Source organism: Homarus americanus, unplaced genomic scaffold, assembly GCF_018991925.1.
Source record: "Homarus americanus isolate GMGI-L3 unplaced genomic scaffold, GMGI_Hamer_2.0 scaffold34345, whole genome shotgun sequence".
Lineage (NCBI taxonomy): Eukaryota > Metazoa > Arthropoda > Malacostraca > Decapoda > Nephropidae > Homarus > Homarus americanus.
This window is the reverse complement of record NW_024736072.1, coordinates 1,482,813-1,502,500: the sequence shown is the minus strand read 5'-3', so window position 1 is coordinate 1,502,500 and position 19,688 is coordinate 1,482,813. Positions and strand designations below refer to the sequence as shown.

General features: G+C 41.0%; 1 protein-coding gene across 1 annotated transcript; it reads left to right on the top strand.

Annotated features, from left to right (window-relative positions):
- Nucleotides 1-9,677: 9,677 nt before the first annotated feature.
- LOC121871926 (uncharacterized protein DDB_G0271670-like) lies at nt 9,678-10,583 on the top strand. The gene is made up of 2 exons (XM_042374526.1): nt 9,678-10,103; nt 10,248-10,583. The coding sequence occupies exons 1-2, from the start codon at nt 9,678-9,680 to the stop codon at nt 10,581-10,583; spliced, it is 762 nt and encodes a 253-aa protein (XP_042230460.1).
- Nucleotides 10,584-19,688: the final 9,105 nt, after the last annotated feature.

Genomic DNA, 19,688 nt, shown 5'->3' with positions numbered 1-19,688 from the left:
GTTTAAGTTTCATCAATAAAGCAGAGTAGCTGGCCCGAGCCACCGTGAGGTCAGGAAGAAGATCGATGTAGTCAGTGAACCACACAATCACCACCCAGGCTCCATTGTTAATGTCTGACCGGCTACACGAGGCTGAGGCTACGTCAGGGACAAGATGCTACTAGACTATGGGGCAAGTGGACAAAGTGTAGCCCGGTGGTAGCCCTTCACCTATACACATTCCTACATTTATAAAGGCTCCTTCTACTATCCACACAACATATATAAATCGAGTCTCGTTTAATATGGCACAACAACTTATCTGAGATCTCCGAAACTATAGCAGCGATTATTACCACACTTAGTACTGTACCCAGAACTCAATACTGCACCCTGGATTACTAACTCATTTTCAAGTCGATCATCCGAACCGTTTGTGGAATAACACTTTATCGCCTCTACTTATTTCTTATCTGTCGCTCCCTGAAGTACCATCACGTACCTGTTACCTCTATGTACCGTTCGTGGAATAAAAGTGTACCGGTGAACACAATGATGATGATGGTGAGATAGGAGACGACGCCCTGCTCTTGGCATTCTACGAGGAGGAGGAGGAAGAGGGGGGAAGGAAGGAGGAGGAGGAGGAGGAGGAAGAGGGGGGAGGGGAAGAGGAGGAAGGAAGAGGAGGAGAAGCCTTGATCATCAGCACCATGTATAAAGTATCAACAGATCAATCAAGGGTGCGTGAGGCTGGTGGTGGTGGTCGGGGTGGTTGTAGAAAGGCTGGTGGTAGTGGTGGTAGTGAGGCTGGTAGTGGTAGTGGTGGTAGTGAGGCTGGTAGTGGTGGTGGTAGTAGTGAGGCTGGTGGTGGTGGTGGTAGTGGTGAGGCTGGTGGTGATGGTGGTAGTGAGGCTGGTAGTGGTGGTAGTAGTAGTGAGGCTGGTAGTGGTAGTGGTGGTAGTGAAGCTGGTGAGTGGTGAGGGTGAGTAGTAGTGAGGCTGAGGTGGTGAGGTGAGGGTGGTAGTAGTGAGGCTGGTAGTGGTGGTAGTGAGGCTGGTGGTGGTGGTGGTAGTAGTGAGGCTGGTGGTGGTGGTGGTAGTAGTGGGGCAGGTGGTGGTGGTGGTAGTAGTGAGGCTGGTAGTGGTGGTGGTAGTAGTGAGGCTGGTAGTGGTGGTGGTAGTAGTGAGGCTGGTAGTGGTGGTGGTAGTAGTGAGGCTGGTAGTGGTGGTGGTAGTAGTGAGGCTGGTAGTGGTGGTGGTACTCAATATTACAGTAGTGTCGAGGGCAGCCCCGTCTGACCTGCTCACCGCCACGCCCACACCCTGACATTTACCCCCCCCCCATACACGCGCATCTTAGATAACATACAAACACACCACGCATTGTAGATAACACACACACACACACACACACACACACGATCATTGAGCTGACTGACGCAGCCCATAAAATCATTAATCAAAATTATCTCTGGTTGACATTGTAGCCTGAAAGAGTGAGTATAATATATATATGTATACGGCATGGGGATGGCAACCTTAATGGCGGCTATATTGCACTGAGGCTACCACGACAAGACACGTTAATCTATCCTCATATATAGACATAGATGTTACAGAGCTCCTGAGTTTCTTGGTGGTGAATCATGACACAACAGTGAGCTCAGCGTAGTGTTAACTGAAGCACAAACACCTCCCACTATACATTTCACTGTTCTGCGCTGGCTATAGGTAATCCAGCTGACAAATATAGGAGGGAGGGTGTAAGTCATTATTCCACCCCAAGTACACTCAGTGGAAGTAAAACACAAACAATCAATAAAGAAATAAGTTACTGTTCTTACTCATGTCAGCTGGAGGTAAGAGTCCTGCCGCAGTGTCAGCCACCACACGTAGTGACGCTGACGGAGCTGATGACGTGTTCAACCACCAGTAACCTGCCACAACAAAAGTGAATGAATTACCTGATATCAAAGATGATTGACTTAATAAGAAAATAAACTATAAATGGTCTATATAATTAATCAAAGTAAACCTTATCAATACCCCAACACAACCTAACATATCTTCAGTTGACGGGGGTCGTCTTGTTTACAACCAGAGTTAAAAAAAAGTTATGAAGGTCACCACACTCCAATGCTTGATGGGGAGGTGTGGCTGTAAATTTAAGTTATAATAAATATGTGGTAAAATTTCTTATTCGATGACAGAAACTATGAAGATTCGTTTCATGTCATAACGAGAATTAATAAACAATATAGGTTTTTCGTTTGTGTATTTGATGGTGATTTCAGTGATATTGGCCTTTAATTCCGCGGAAAATGCTTCTTTATGGAGGCATGAGCCCTTTAACCCTATCAACGACACTGATTTCTTCCAAAGTGGGCAGGACTTGGAAGATGAGGGAAAACCTGGAGTTAAAAGAACGAGCTAACAAACTTTTGTAAACCTAACCTAACCTAACCTAACCTAACCTATACTGTAACCTATTATACCCATTATGAACGCGCATTAAGTTAATTGGCAAACCTAGTTTCGTACACAACAAAACGTGTTTACATCCAGTTGATAGCTGTGATCTGGATAAACCAAGATATAACAATATAGACGAATTTTTAGTTCGCTTAACACATTTTTGAGGAATTTTATATTCATATTTCTTTCACGTGAGCGTCACATGATGAGCTGCACGCGCAACAATTTTGTACTCAGTCGCCTTGTGCCTCCCTCCTGACCTAACATGAAGAGAATCACCGATAAAACACCAGACACAAAAAACAAAACATTATCACTGTTTCCTTCGTCATCGGTTAAAGAAACTTAGTAATATTATTAGGACTTTTTTTAGTCAAGAAAGGTTAGGCCAGGTTTTATTTTTTTTTTACCCCACATTTTCCTTGTGTTTTTATGATAAATTCAATGACAATGACTTCCAAAGTGGTGCACCACTTTGGAAGTCATTGTCATTGTTAGTGTTAAATGAGCCCTAAAAAAAACTATTTCCCATCAAAAAGGTCATATTCGTTCAATTTATCATAAAAACACAAGGAAACCTATTTTGGTTATTAAATTCCCGTTGTGGTTTAAAACGATTCAGAAAACTCAGCAAAGTCGTGGGAGGAAATCTGAGGTCCTGGAAGAGGGTGGTGGGGGGGGGGGGTAGGTGCCAATACAGCTGACAAAGTATCACTGGAGCTCTAAACCATGAACACGAAAATGGGAGTGAGGTTAGGTAGGTTAGGTACCTTACGTTGGGTAGGTTAGGTTCTGTGCATTCTTGCCTCCATTTTCGTGTTCATGATATTAGTCTCTCCACAAATTTAGGTTCAATTCCATTATTTTTTCTGGTGTTAACCGTATTGATAAAATATTCTAGATTCAGCGGCGGATCCAGGGGGTCCTGGGGTTCCAGACCCCGCCACTTTTCATCAGAAAATTCCAATACTTTTTTAAATGCAGTATTGTACTCAGGCGTTTATGTATAGTAAAAAGTAATTACTGTTGACCTCAGAATATCTCCTAATATCAAGTGCACATGGCCTCCATATGGCCTCAAAATGTCCATGTGTCATCAACCCTTAGTCGAGATGACTCGGGGTTAAGGAGAGTTCCAGTGAACCAGGTATTGGTGATTTTATTAGAGCTCATATAAACCCAGGCGTGTTGTATATATTATATTCTAATTAGATTATTTGGACTATTTTGTAGTAAAATGACGTGTCAAATACATTTATTTAGTTGACTTATTCTGATTAGCTAGTTTCTGCATAACAGCCATTAGACTAGTTACTTTGGTTCAGGTGATGAACACCAGGGGACCTTAAATTACTGCCATCTACCTGTCGGGTTGGGAAAAGCTGGCTGAGGCCTGAATGTCAGTTTTACTCCTCACACTGACTGCTGTTCGTCGGAGCTGCATGGTGTTGTCTGGGTATTCTTCTTTACTTATGTGGCTGATCTGTGTTCATCTCAACAGATAAGTTATTCTTGTTATGAGTGTTAGGTATAGTGTTTAGGATGTTTAATAGGAATTTAGATTAAATTACCATTGTTTTGCCTTGTAATGTTCTTGGTGAGTTTTCCTTGTAAATATTAAGTGTATTTTTCACTCTGGGTTTTCTCTTTCATGTTAAACAACAATTGAGCCTTAGAAGCCTGTGTAGAGCACTTTTTAATAAGTGCATTAACGTGAGGGCTAACTTTTTCGGAGTGAGAGTTGTAAACTCTTGGAACCTTCTGCCAGTGTGTTGTGACGACACCGAGTGTGAGCTCTTTCAAGACCAGACTTTACCAGCACTGGATCAGGGTCAGGTACATTCTGGAGCCAGTGCATGACCAGTACTTGCCAACAGTGCTTAACAGAGACGTGACCGATCGCCCAAGCGGCTAACAAGCTGATCAGTGGTGAAGAGGAAAAAGGTAAAGTAAAAATAGTGATGCAGCATGTCAACAAACCCCACCACCTGCGTTAGAAACATATTCCTCGAGCATGATCTCAAAACCAATATTTTGTCTGAAAGCAGACGACACAAACCTGATTTAACCTAACAGAACCCAACCAAATTATTCTAGAGTAGTTTAGGCTATGAGGAGTACTTATGAGGTTGTTTCGTCAGCGTCGCCTAAAAAAAATATTCTCAGCTCTGTTCGTGGTAGTTTTCATAGCATTGGCTATTCTGCGTTTAATATGACGTCATCCAACACCTAATGCTATTATGAATTCAGGCAATTTAAAAAATAAACTTCAAAGATTTAGTTATTAAGAAATAAACCACATAATTCGTGTTAAAAAATATGCCAACAACAAATTTCATGTATTTAAAAAAACATCAGAAGAACTAGAAAACATAAACTAGTCGTTTATAAATATAATTTCTCACGTGAAGAGTATTTGTCGGATTCTTAAGACTAAAGTATTTTTTAATCTCACTGTAAATAAGGGAGTACAGGGTTATGGTAATATATCGGTGCTACTTCGAAGCTTTATTGATCATGATTTGTGTTAGCGCCTAAACTGAACTCACTCACATCTGGCCACGCGACAAACATCCTTTAGTAATATACCGTATGTCTAGAAAGGCGGGAATTTGGGCTAATTACCATCTGTTGCCTCTTTCTTCCCTCCCCAACCTGCCATGCTACCTTTCTCGTCCCTTACACTCCCTTCCCTCCCTCCCACTTGCTGCATCTCTCCTCCCTCACTCTTCCTTCCCTCCCTCCCATCTGCTGCATCTCTCCTTCCTCACTCTCACTTGCTGCCTCTCCCCTCCCTTCCTCACCCTTCCTTCTCTCCCTCCCACCAGCACTAAAACATTCATTACCTTGCAAATTCCACCGACGTCCCTTTTGGATTTCCCTCGACACCAGTAAGTTTCATTCTTTTCACCAGCCATGACGTCTATGAACAAATCTGCCTAAACACGCCCAGATAAATAAAATATATGAACATTATCAAAAATATTAAAATTATACTATTAAATCATTACTCAAATAACCTACATAGTTGTCAAAATAAAATATTATGATATTGTGTTGTAGCACAAGTCGAAGCCATCGATCAAACGCAACCAGAGTTTCCCGCCCATATGCCGGGGTGCGTCGGGTCGAAATTGCTGAAGCCATTTTACAAAACAAACTCTCCAGTCCTGACACAACCCATCTATTGGATTATTCAAACTACGTGCCAACTTGAACAGCTGTGCCAAGCGACATAAAATCATGAATAAATTTTAATGATTCGTTTGTCTATATAAAATCGGAGATGATGATGATGATGATGATGATGATGATAGTAAACTTTCCACGTTGTTATGTGCAGAAGTTGGGATTTTCTTGTGAGTAAACTTTCCGCTTCTTATAATTGCTACTTACGAAGGAAATATATAAATAGGGCCGGAGCAAAGCCGGCCAGGGGCAACAATTAGACTGGCCAGGCTATAACCAGATTACAATAGGGCTACATGAAGGCTACAAGGTTACCGAACACTGCCAAGGCTACACCAGCGCTCCGCGAAGGCTACTTAAAAGGCTATAAGGTTACCGAGCACCGTGAAGGCACTAACAATGTCTCCACACTGGAAAATCGATCTGCAGGTACCAGGGGTCGATAACCTGGTCTTGTGAGGGGAAGCCAGGGGGCAAGGATCACGTGAGGGGGAGGGAGAGAGAGAGAGAGAGCAAGGAGTTAATGTGAGGGAGGGAGGGAGAGAGAGAGAGAGAGCAAGGAGTTAATGTGAGGGAGGGAGGGAGAGAGAGAGAGAGAGCAAGGAGTTAATGAGGGAGGGAGGAGAGAGAGAGAGAGCAAGGAGCAATGTGGGAGGGGAGGAGGAGAGAGAGAGAGAGCAAGGAGTTAATGGGAGGGAGGAGGGAGGAAGCAAGGGGTTAATGAGGGAGGAGGAAGCAAGGGGTTAATGGAGGGGAGGGAGAGGGAGCAAGGAGTTAATGTGAGGGGAGGGAGGGAGGAGTAAGGAGTTAATGTAAGGGAGGGGGGAGAGAGCAAGGAGTTAATGTGAGGGAGGGAGCAAGGAGTTAATGTAAGGGAGGGAGGGAGAGAGCAAGGGGTTAATGTAGGGAGGAGGGAGCAAGGAGGTAATGTAAGGGAGGGAGGGAGAGAATAAGGGTTAATGTGAGGGAGGGAGCAAGCAAGAGAGTTAGGGAGGGAGAGAGAGCGAGCAAGGGTTAATGAGGGAGGAGAGAGCAAGGGGTTAATGTGAGGGGAGGAGGAGCAAGGAGTCAATGTTAGGGAGGAGCAAGGGGTTAATGTGAGGGAGGGAGGGAGCAAGGAGGTAATGTGAAGGAGGGAGAGAGAGCAAGGAGTCAATGTTAGGGAGGGAGAGAGAGGCTAAAACTGTATACCCTTTCCTGAGTGGTTAATGATTTACATACATACATACATACATACATACATACATACATACATACATACATACATACAATAAGAGACATACACATATTAATAAAAATATATACCTTACAGAAGAAGAACAATAGTAGAGAGGAGACGATCTATATAAACAATGTGATAATCATTTTAGGATCACTTGATGACTTCCCCCCAGCCCCCGCCCAGGCTCCCCCCAGCCCAGGCCCCCCCCCCCAGCCCAGCCCCCGCCCAGCCCAGCCCCTGCCCAGCTCCAGCCCCCCCCGCCCAGCCCAGCCCCCCTGCCCGCCCAGCCCTGGCCCAGCCCAGCCCCCTGCCCAGCCCAGCCTCTGCTCCAGCCCAGCCCCCCCTGCCCAGCCCCCCCCCAGCCCAGTCAGTCCAGCCCCTGCCCAGCTTATTTTTATTTCAAGACAATCACCCTAACTGCATGGGTGGGGGGTGGCGTTAGGTTAGCGTAAGGTTAGGATTAGGATGGTTGGTTAGTCTTTAGGTGAAATAAGCTGGGGTAACTAATCCTCAGGTGAAATAATCTAAGCTACCTAATCCTCAGGTGAAATAATCTGAGCTAATTAATCCTCAGGTGAAATAATTCAAGCTAATTAATCTCAGGAAATAATCTGAGCCAATTAATCCTCGTGAAATAATCTAAGCTAAGGGTGAAATAACTCAATCCTCAGGTGAAATAATCTAAGCTAATTAATCCTCAGGTGAAATAATCTGAGCTAATTAATCCTCAGGTGAAATAATCTAAGCTAATTAATCCTCAGGTGAAATAATCTAAGCTAATTAATCCTCAGGTGAAATAATCTGAGCTAATTAATTCTCAGGTGAAATAATCTAAGCTAAGCAATCTTCAGGTGAAATAATCTAAGCTAACTAATCTTCAAGTGAAATAATATGTATAACTCTAAGGGCAAAACCACCTAAATTTCACTTAATTTTTCACCCATTCGTAAATTATTGACCCCTGACCTCTGACCTATACTGTTTGGGTCACTTCGGTATTTTCCTAGACACTGACCTGAGGAATATTTTACTGACGAGAGTTTATTGATATAATTTGAGTGTTTATTAAATATTGACTCAGGGAAAATTATCGTGTAACTTTGGTATAGTATAAAATTATTGAATGATGCCGGACTCATACACTGACTCACTCATACACTGACTCACTCATACACTGACTCACTCACTCATAAACTGACTCACTCAATAACACACGCACTCACTCACAAACTCACACACAAACGAGAGAGAAAAAATCATATACGTCTGATCTTTTAAAATAATCTGTTTGGGTGTTGCTTTCAAATCTGTCGTTATTGTAACATGGAACGAACCATTATTGTTGACGGAAGGGGTGCACCTGTGTGTGTGTGTAGGAGACGTTAATTGTGTGTGTGTGCAGGAGACGTTAATTGTGTGTGTGTGTAGGAGACGTTATTAGTGTGTGTGTGTGTGTGCGTAGGAGACGTTAATTGTGTGTGTGTGTATAGGAGACGTTAATAGTGTGTTTGTGTATATAGGAGACGTTAATAGTGTGTGTGTATGTGTGTGTATAGGAGACGTTAATAGTGTGTTTGTGTATATAGGAGACATTAATAGTGTGTTTGTGTATATAGGAGACGTTAATAGTGTGTTTGTGTGTATAGGAGACGTTAATAGTGTCTATATTAAGTTTCTATCTCCCAAAGCTTAAGTTTCTATCTCCCAAAGCTTGAGCGTTCACTAAAACAAACCAACTTGTAGTAATTACTAAATGAGGTCAAGTTACTGGACGAGAATAACAAGGCTCTCTGGGCGGCTCGTTAACCTGTACACACTCATTACGCACTAGCTTAACGCTATCCTAAACTAACCTAACCTAATCTAACATGAGCTGACATAACATGATCTAACCTAACCAAACTAACCCTAACATGACCTAACCAATCCCAACCTAACCTAACCTAGCCAATCCCAACCAAAGCTAACCTAACAAATATCAACCCTAATCTAACCAATCCCAGCCTAATCTAATATAACATGATCTAACCTAACCAAACCAACCCTAACATGACCTAACCTAATTTAATGATCACGTGACCTCTAATTACTAAATACTGGACATCATTAATGCGTAAGTTATAATATTCTAATCTCAAAATGTCTGGGTAATATTTCTTATAAAGGTAAAAAGACTAGAAGTAATAACTCGGGTACATTGAAGTGTCACCTGGAAATACCGCAGAAAGCTGGAAATATCATCTGGAAATAACACAGAAGGCTGGATATATCACCTGAATAATGACAATGGTGGTGTTGGGAGTACAATTCCCTAAGGACTTAATATCGGTAATGTCTTCTCCCCCTCTTAAATAAACAAGGTGGCAGCCCCTCCACCCGACCATATGCTTATCTTTGTAGTTTCACCTTTAATTCTCTCTCACCAGCCATCTTTACCCTGAGAGTAAGATGCTGGGTATGTAAATGATCGGTGTAATTTCTAATATTTATAAGTCCTGGAAGTACTACTCAAAGTCCCTAAAAAAAACAAAGACACAGAGATGGCACCACTTGCAGCGACCAACGTTCCAGGCCAGCGACTCCCTTATTGGCTAGAGGGATCTTAGGGGCGTGGCTTATCGATCGCCGGTGCGCGCTGAGTGGTCAGTTGCCTGGGAATGGCCTCAGTGTAGTCAGAAAGTCGGCACAGCTGAGGAGGTGCGGACTCGGTGGTTGTGTGAGGTGGTGCTGTTGGTTACGTGTGTCGGACATTGTGGGCGGGTGTAGCGAGAAGTCTCTCGTGTTCGGGCGTACAGCCGCCATACACCGATATTATGAAGCCCGACAAGCCGACGACGGCACCAGCAAGAGACCGAGACATTTTGCGCGCCCGTAACACGAGACCGCTAAAGCCTCCTGGACAACCATCTTCATCATCCTCTTCATCATCAAGTACGAGCGACCAGGCGGCGGGGTCGTCAAGTGGTGAACCTGCGTCAGCGTCAGAAGCGTCAGCCTCAACAGATGTATCAGGTGTCAGCAACTCGTCAGGGGGGTCGGAGATGCGGGTGTACCTGGATAAGCTGCGTGAGTTAGTGCCATATGTGCCTCGCTCTGGCAGACTGTCCAAGGTTCAGCTCATCCACTCCGCCATCGACTACATCACCGATCTGCAGGAATCCCTAGAGGCACGAGCACGTAGGAAGCTGCGAGACAAGCAAGACCAGGCATCGAGACCACCGCTGGCAGCCCTCCCTCAGGCACACCTCCACCCCAACACCCCCTCCACCAACCCCACCACCACGACGCCCCTTATGGAGAACAACGCCAACAGGCTACCAACAGTACTGGAGGCCAACACCAGCCACCCCGCGGCACTCACGGCACTAAACTTATCTACACAGCCAGCCGGAGGCAGCAGTAGCAGCAGCAGGATAAGCACCAGCTGGCTGCCACCAGACCTAGATGTTAACAGCAGTCACTCAGCGGCACTCAACCTGTCCACCGCAACACTGGCAGCCAACACTGTCACCACCACTAGCAGCAGAGCGCAGCTTAGTCCTGCAGTACTTACACCGGATGAACATCCCTATTTACCCCTAGTAACAGACGCTATAACTAGGAGTACTCGCAGCCACGGCAGTGCTAGCAGCAGCAGCAGCAGCAGTAGTAGTAGTAGCAGCGGCGGCAGTAGTGCCACTACCCCGGCCTCTCCTGGACCACCTTTGAATCCGAGTTAGCAGTGATTTAACAAGCTTGATGTGTTAACAACAACAGTGCCGGTCATTGTTATCTGTGATCTATCAAGTTAGCTTACGGCATAATTACCCCCCCCCCCCAGTGCCGCTGATAATAACAACATTCAACAAAGACTACAGCGTGTGTGTGTGTGTGTGTGACCCTCCAGTACAATGTAACATTATGAACAACATAAGCCAGCTGGGTCTGTCTTGCTAATGTTTACATCACAAGTGTCCTCCTAGCTCGACCATTATCACCCAGGCTATACAGTAGATAATGGAGTCACTAGCAGCACGTGTCACACTACATGGATTTGTAAATATTGGCGATTTAAGACAACAGAATACTTAAGATAATATAATGAATAGTTTGTTCTTCCTTGTCAAGGTGTGGTGAACAAAATTCCATTGACTTAAGAGGTCGAAAGCCTTATCTCCTCCCCCCATGTGTGAGGGTGAGAAAAGTCCCTCCTTCGTGTCTGAGGTGCCAACACAGTCCCCCTAAAGAACAACACAAGATAATAATATACCAAAAAATAATCCTATAGCTGTCTTTAAGATGAACTGTAAAGATGATGAGAATAAACTTAATCTTTATAGCTAATAATAATTCGGAATAATCAGATTCAAAAACCTAATTGAGAAACACAGGTACAGGTATAAAGTACAGTTACAGAAGCAGTTGTGTAGTGACTGTATCATAGAGGTGATGATTCAATCTAGATAAACATATGAACGTACTGTATGTGATTATGACTTAACTGAGGTATTTTCATATTTTGTGTTCAGGTTACATCACCATCTGTCCACTGGTTCCGTAGACCCCAGCCCTAATAGACCCCAGCCCTAATAGACCCCAGGCCTGATAAGCCCCAATTTAACCGTACCACTAGTCTCAAGAAGCCCACCTAACCTAACCAACCCCCCTTACTTCTTGAAACTATTTACCACTTAAGTCACCTTAATACACTTCTAGAGTATGTATAGAGCTTAGAGTCAAAACACAGAGCTCTATAATGTATTGTGAATGTAAAGTCTACTAAAAGAGCTCTAGAGTTTAAGGGTTTGAGCTCTATAGGTTATTAAACAAAGTTTCCTTTCGTGATTTCTGATACATACATTCATACTCGTACGTACATACATACATACATACATACATACATACATACCTTGCATAACCCATACATACATACATATATTGCATAACCCATACATACACACATACGTGCATTGCATAACCCATACATACATACATACATTGCATAACCCATACATACATACATTGCATAACCCATACATACATACATACATTGCATAACCCATACATACATATATTGCATAACCCATACATACATACATACATTGCATAACCCATACATACATACATATATTGCATAACCCATACATACATACATACCTTGCATAACCCATACATACATACATACATTGCATAACCCATACATACATACATACATTGCATAACCCATACATACATACATACATTGCATAACCCATACATACATACATACATTGCATAACCCATACATACATACATACATATATTGCATAACCCATACATACATACATACATTGCATAACCCATACATACATACATACATTGCATAACCCATACATACATACATACATATATTGCATAACCCATACATACATACATACATTGCATAACCCATACTTACACACGTCATGTTTGAAGGAAAAGAGGAATTATTATAGATAGAAAGATAAATAGATAGATAGAGATAATATAAGTGTACACAGAGCACCGGGCAGAGGGTAGGACTAAGGTGTGTTTGTTAATAATGACTCAGACAGACTCCAAGCCAAGATTGAGATTAAACTGTCCTGTGTGTGTGTGTTTAGGCTGACAGGGTTGAGTAAGACATTTTTTTTTCTGAAATTAAAACTCACTTTGATATTCAGTAAATGACTTTCTGGAGGTAATCAGGAAACCCAGCTTATTTCACCTGTTAATGGGAGTTTGGTTAGGTTAGGTATATCGTGAAAATTAGCAACTTCCTTTATTGTTTAACTTAATTAGATGAATAAAGCAATTGTTGTCCAGTATAATAGTCATTAGTTCACATTAGTTCAGTCTGTACAGTCTCCTTCACTTGTGCGTTTACAGGGGCTCGTCAGGTTCTGTGCAGTGTGGCAGCCCTGTGTTTGTTTACATTCGACAGAAGGAAAGTGGCAATAGTAAACATAATATGGAATCAAATTAAAACCATATTAAAACAAATATCTCAATAATAATGATTTGTGGAATGTTTATATGACGAGTCCCTGTAAACGCACTAGTGAAGGGGACTGTACATACACGATACAGTTTCACAAAGAGTAGTAAACAGTACAGTAAGTCGATTTAACCATTTGGAAAGACTCGGAGAAAATTTTAATATCGCTCACGTAATCTCAGGTAATAACGCCAAGGAGTTAACACACATAGATAGTCTGCTACTGAAATGTTTTGTTTCTGATAATAACACCTTCATGCCGTGTGTATGTGATGATGTGGAACTGTACATCTAAATACACATGGTTAAGACTGTAATATGTCCGATACAATTTTATTTAATATTTAGGTTAGGTTTAGGTTAGGTCAGGTCAGGTCAGGTTAGGTTAGGTTAGGTTAGGTTAGGTTGGGTTGGGTTGGGTTGGGTTGGGTTGAAGTCCCACCTTTATGTTCAAAAATAAATATACAACTGCATCATTAAGGCACATTATTATAATACCGGTACAGTACTTGGTAAATATACACGTACAGTACTTATACCTGTATCTAATATCATACCTATACCTGTACCTAAACTTGTAGTGTTGCTGTTCATTACTCTGAATCTGAATTTTGAATATAACTTTGAAATGTGAATCAGCTTTTTGTGTAACATTAATGTATCCATATTCTCTGGGGTTCCTATAGTGAATATTATCGGTTACTGAAACTGTTGTAATGTACCAAACGACATGGTTGACCTAAACTACAATACAAAATAACCTTAAAAATGACGTAGAAATTACCCCGAGACTCTACCTAACTCAGATACGTTCTCTAAACACCAGACTAATATTAACTTAAATAATTTTCGTCTCCTGTTGCTCAGTTTATGTATCTAGTTTGTGTAGAATCCTAGTATAGTTTTGATGTAATTTTGTACGTTATTTTGGTGTTGTAGTTTAAGTCAACCAATTAAATACATTATATCATTATTCACGAGCAATATTTACCATATGAACAGTGACTCAACCAGCTGACTTGTGTAGTTCACCTCAACACATACATTTCTGAGTTCTATGTGGTGAGTAAAATATATAATTCTTACTATTCTTATAATATCTCTTATGACTCTTCTACCTCATTACAGAAAATATTACATAATACCTCACACATCACTGTCTAGGGGGGAGGAGGTCGGGTGATCCTCCTTGGTGTTAACAAAGGAATTCCTGCCGTCTTAAGTGGACAACAGCAACTCTGAACAACCTGAGTGATGGAAAAAATAAATAGATAAATATTTTTTGTTGTATAAATGGTGTACAGACTCTGTTAGATTATTATTATACTATTTTTTTTCCTTTGTGACCGTAAACATTGTGTATGTATACATGTATATTTATGTGTACTGTATGTTGTTTCAATTCTTATGCTTTTATTTATTCATGAAAGTAAGTCTGTATGTAATGCATCAGATCTTATATTAATTTGTTGAATTCACAAACGTAAATATTGTATATATATATTGAACCAGATTATATACACTTTATTAATTTATTTAACTCGTGTATTTAGTGTACATTTTGTAACAGATTTTATATTAATTTAATTAATATGTGTAATTGTGTAGGTTGATATTGTATATATTGTCACAAATTTTATATTAATTAATTTAATCCATTCGTAAACGGGCTGGAGAGAAAGAGGCCCGGTACAGCTGCCGACCAAAGAAATAATAATTCTAAATATACACTGGTCCCCTGGTGTCATATATGTAGAGACAACGTGTAACTTGTTACCATACACACAGACAACCGGTATCCATAGACGGAGCAACGGCGTTTGGTTGGTAGTTTCGCTAACCAATGACGGCGGCAAGTTGCAGACAACGTGAGTAGACGAGAGCGAAAGAATTGTGGTTTAAGCAAAACGCCCTTTGTTTTAATCATAAATAACAGTGTTTATCTCTCGCGTGTCACGGGTGTTTTGTCTGCAATTAGTTGTCCTCAATGGTAAACGAATCTACCATCCAAACGCCGTCGTTCCCTGCTGTATCTGTGTACGACAACATGGAACCAGGCTGATGCCATGAATGTAATAATAATGGATGCTGCACCAACACTTACCTTAACTTAATACTTCAGGAGGTCAATACGGCCTTAGATTCACACAGACTCCCATCAAGAATTTTTCCTCTTAAAGCAGATGTAAAAATTCAACCCAATGGTGGGTGATCCTACAGCTCCGACGGTAACTTCTCCCGGTCTACTGATGAGACGTAATAGGGAAATGATTCTTAGAGATTTGTACAGTACATTATTATCCTCCGTAAATTAAATCACTTGAGCTGTAACGTAAAACTAAATTCTCAAAGACTCGTACGATAAGTTCTTCCTGATTTGAGATGTGAACGAGTATAACTGACTGACTGACTTAAACCACAACACAAAAATAACACTGAGACTCAACAGTAACTTGACACTGAATTATTCTCAGGTACAAAAGAAACTTGTTGTCACCTTTTTTTTCGGTCAGCTGTGAAAACTAAGTATTATAGACAGACAGACAGACAAAACTAATATCAGTCAACCATTATGCAGTACAGGTATACATGTAATGGATCACTTGAACATTGTCCCCTAGCTTATTTCACCTGAAGATTAACTACCCTAATGCTAACCTAACCTAACCTACCCTAATCTAACCTGTCTTAAGGTAACCTAGCCTAACTTAACCTATCCGTACCTAACTCATACTAACCTATCCTATCGTAACCAAACCAATCCTAACCTAACCAACCCCAAATAGCGCTAGGGTGGCTAATCTTCAGGTGAAATAAGCTAGGAGGAAGGGGGTCAAATTTTCATGTGAGCTAATTAACTTAAATTGTATAACATCATTAAGAAAAAGAAATAAATTAGGGTGTGGACTTATTGACACTGGTTGATGACGTCACTTGCGGCATTGTCCGTTATAGTGTACTTGAGGGTCTGTTGATGTGTTAACTCACCACCATCACCGGTACACTGTTAACACACCCCTATCACCGGTACACTGTTAACACACCCCTATCACCGGTACACTGTTAACACACCCCTATCACCGGTACACTGTTAACACACCCCTATCACTGGTACACTGTTAACACACCCCTATCACCGGTACACTGTTAACACACCCCTATCACCGGTACACTGTTAACACACCCCTATCACCGGTACACTGTTAACACACCCCTATCACTGGTACACTGTTAACACACCCCTATACACCGGTACACTGTTAACACACCCCTATCACCGGTACACTGTTAACACACCCCTCTCACCCTGTTAACACACCCCTATCACTGGTACACTGTTAACACATCACCTATTCACACCGGTACACTGTTAACACACACCCGTCATGGGTACACCGTTAACCACCCCATCACCGGTACACCTGTTAACACATCCCTATCACCGGTACACTGTTAACACACCCCCGTCGGTACCACTGCTTTAACACATCCCTATCACCGGTACACTGTTAACACCCCCGTCACCAGGTACCCTGTTAACACACCCTATCACCGGTACACTGTTAACACACCCCATCACCGGTACACCGTTAACACACCCCCATCACCGGTAACACACCCCTATCACCGGTACACTGTTAACACACCCCCATCACCGGTACACTGTTAACACACCTCTATCACCGGTACACTGTTAACACACCCTATCACCGGTACACTGTTAACACACCCCCGTCACCGGTACACTGTATGGTGGTGAGGCGGAATAAGTCGCTCACTTCTATAATAAGAGTTCTACATAACATCTTCAATGAAATAAAGGTTTTGGTACAATCCAAATCTTTGTTGATATTTTGGTGGAAAATATTATGTAATGTATAATGAGGACCACACATACAGACCCTCAGCGATAACCCTGGTGCAACTTTCATCAATACAGAGATAATGTGAATGATCAATATACTGTACGTAAACTAGAAGATAATATCCATATACAGCCAGAGAGAAACATTCCTCTCTCCAGTTAGCCTCGTCTTCTCTACAGGTAATGTCCCTAAGTTACAACCACAGGTGGTATGGTACCAACTGGGTATATAAGTGTGGTTGAAGCAGTGTTATAAATAGCTGGTTGTGAGGCGCTATTTGTTAACTAGCCTCATCCAGCCACGCCTTCCTTCATGTCACATGACTAAATGACTGAGAAAACTATTTACACATTATTAAAAATTCTATTTGAATTATTTTGATTTATTATTATCACTTCTTGTAAGAAAAAGACCGCAGAGCTTCCAGCTTCAGTGTGTACCAGCACCTGGACCTGGTGACCTGAGATGACGCCCGCTGAAACCATCTTGTGACGGGCTGCAAACTTGCGTTTTATCGGGTACAGTACTAGTTTTAACGACACATTTATAATTCTCGTGTTCACACAAACATACATTAAGTGGCGATGACAAAATACACATGCAGTTCGATCCCCCCATTAGTGACGATTACAGTACAGTATTGTTATCTTTGAGACTTACTCACCTTAGCATAACTAAGCATAGGAAACAATTACATCTGCTTATGGTGAAAGTTCTCACACAGTCACTGTTGTATGTGAGTTTTGGTTGACAGGCACACATAAAGTGTTAGATGTTTGTGTTGGATCTTACACAATACTGATGTTGCTAAAGTTAAGATTTTAGATATTTTTATTGTCTAATACAGTACAGAATTAATCGTAACCTTTACAACAAACTTTGTACATAACGCTACATTCAATCTAATAATGAATCCTAAACACTAATTTTCATGCAAGACCAAGTGATGATGATGGAATTAATAGGTGACCTTAGTGAAAGTATTAGTGTTAGTGTAGACATTACACTGATAATCCCGAGGCCGCTGAATTATTATGTCAACAACAGGCGTGAACTTACATACACAATTAAAAAAGTACACCACTTGGTGGAAGCCTAGTTCCTGTTTCCTTTTCTATACTATAGAGAAGGAATGGTTCTGATGATCAGAAAGCAGCTATTGCTCCTAAACACCCGTAGTAAATTGGATATGACATAAAATAAAATAAAATAATTTGTAATAAACAGATGACGCTATTTAATGAAGGCTCCTGAAATGAAAAACTGAACTACACAATGGTTGGTCAGGTCGAGACAAGGGGTAATGGCGCGAAAAAGGTTAAAAATCAGAGTGAATTATAATTTCGATATTTATGTTGCTGGAAATGTTTTTTTTAAATTATATTATAAGCTTATGAACAGTACAAGCCAGTAACTCACCTTATATAAAGTGGCGGCAATGGATGAGTTTCGATGCCAAATTCCCAGGTCTCTGTTAATATCCACTTTAAGCGCCTTTCCGATGTCTTTTTTTTAATGAAGTTTACAGTATAAGATGTCCACCATATGCTGTATCTGCACGCCTGACAGCTCCTCTCCCTCATCCTCAAATCAGTTCCTTTTTTTTACAAAGATCTCATGGTTGACCTTGCTCTTTACTTCTGTCACGGTGTCAAGGCAGCCGATAAATTGGTCAATGTTAAAACAGCATCATGTACGGAGCCCACGAACCCATTTTTTTCAGGCGACAGAAATCTAAGCTAATATACCTAGCCTTCATGTCTTAACCTATATAACCTAATTTAATCAACCTAGTTTAAATTATTATAAGATCTATTGCAACCACCAAAGGTTCATTAGGTTAGGTTCAAGTCTTAGTGTATCTGTGAACAAACATGCTTAGGTAAAATAAGGTCATGGTAGGTTAGGGTAGGTGAGTTAAATCAAGAACTACTGTATAAACTAGTATATGATCCTTGAGTTAAATTGGGGTCAGTTATGTTAGCTTAGGCTAGATTAAGTTAATTATGTTTGTATTCTTAGTTGTGTTGTCACTGATCAAAATAATGATGCGAATTCTCAAAGTGAGAAATATAACTTCACGACTTTGGATAAGCTAATGAATTGATGAATCAAGAAGGAAAAAAGAACTGTTTGTGTTGGAAGAAGGGACAAGGCTTCAGCCTGACCACTGCATTATCTGATCACTTGTTATACTTACTTACTAGCCACTAACCACTATCATTCCACTATACGGCTGCTTATCATCCACAAACTCACTATCAGTCGATTACCCTCACATGATGCTGACATCACAAGAAACCTGGTCCCATTTTGGTGTATATATATATATATATATATATATATATATATATATATATATATATATATATATATATATATATATATATATATATATATATATATACACGGGATTAGCCCGCCAGGGCACAGGTTAATGACCCACATCAGGGCCTGGGGCGAAAATATAATAATTAGAGTAATAATAAATGAAAAATAATACAAATAAAAAAATAATAAAAATATAAAAATATTAAATAAAAATGTAATAATAATAATAATAATAATAATAATAATAATAAAGGACCATAAATAAAAAAAATAAAAAATGAATAGTGAGAAACGATATATGTATGTTGAGTAATCAAAGTAAGAGAAACAATAAAATTGAAACCCTGCAACCTGGGACTTAGTAAAAAAAAAATTATGCCATATGGCAGCAGGGTCTACCATTAGACAACACATTATGCTTCCAATATCTTCCCAGTCGGTAGTACCTCCCTGTTTGATAGCTATCTACTACCTACCTACCTACCTACCGTATAGAGACAAGGTACCCTCTTACGTATAAGCTGGTCCCGTTCAATGTTGTCAAATGCAAAGACAACACAGGTACAGTCTCGTTCAAGTTTCTTCGAGCACTGCTGGAGACAGCCGGCAACTCAAGGCTGTTTATTTACTATAGTACGTAGTAAAATTATGAA

Excerpts from the sequence above, each read along its gene's own strand:
- LOC121871926 (XM_042374526.1), top strand. The coding sequence starts at position 9,678 with ATGAAGCCCGACAAGCCGACGACGGCACCAGCAAGAGACCGAGACATT. Across the intron at positions 10,104-10,247 it reads CGCTGGCAGCCCTCCCTCAG|CCAGCCGGAGGCAGCAGTAG; the intron begins GCACACCTCCAC and ends TTATCTACACAG.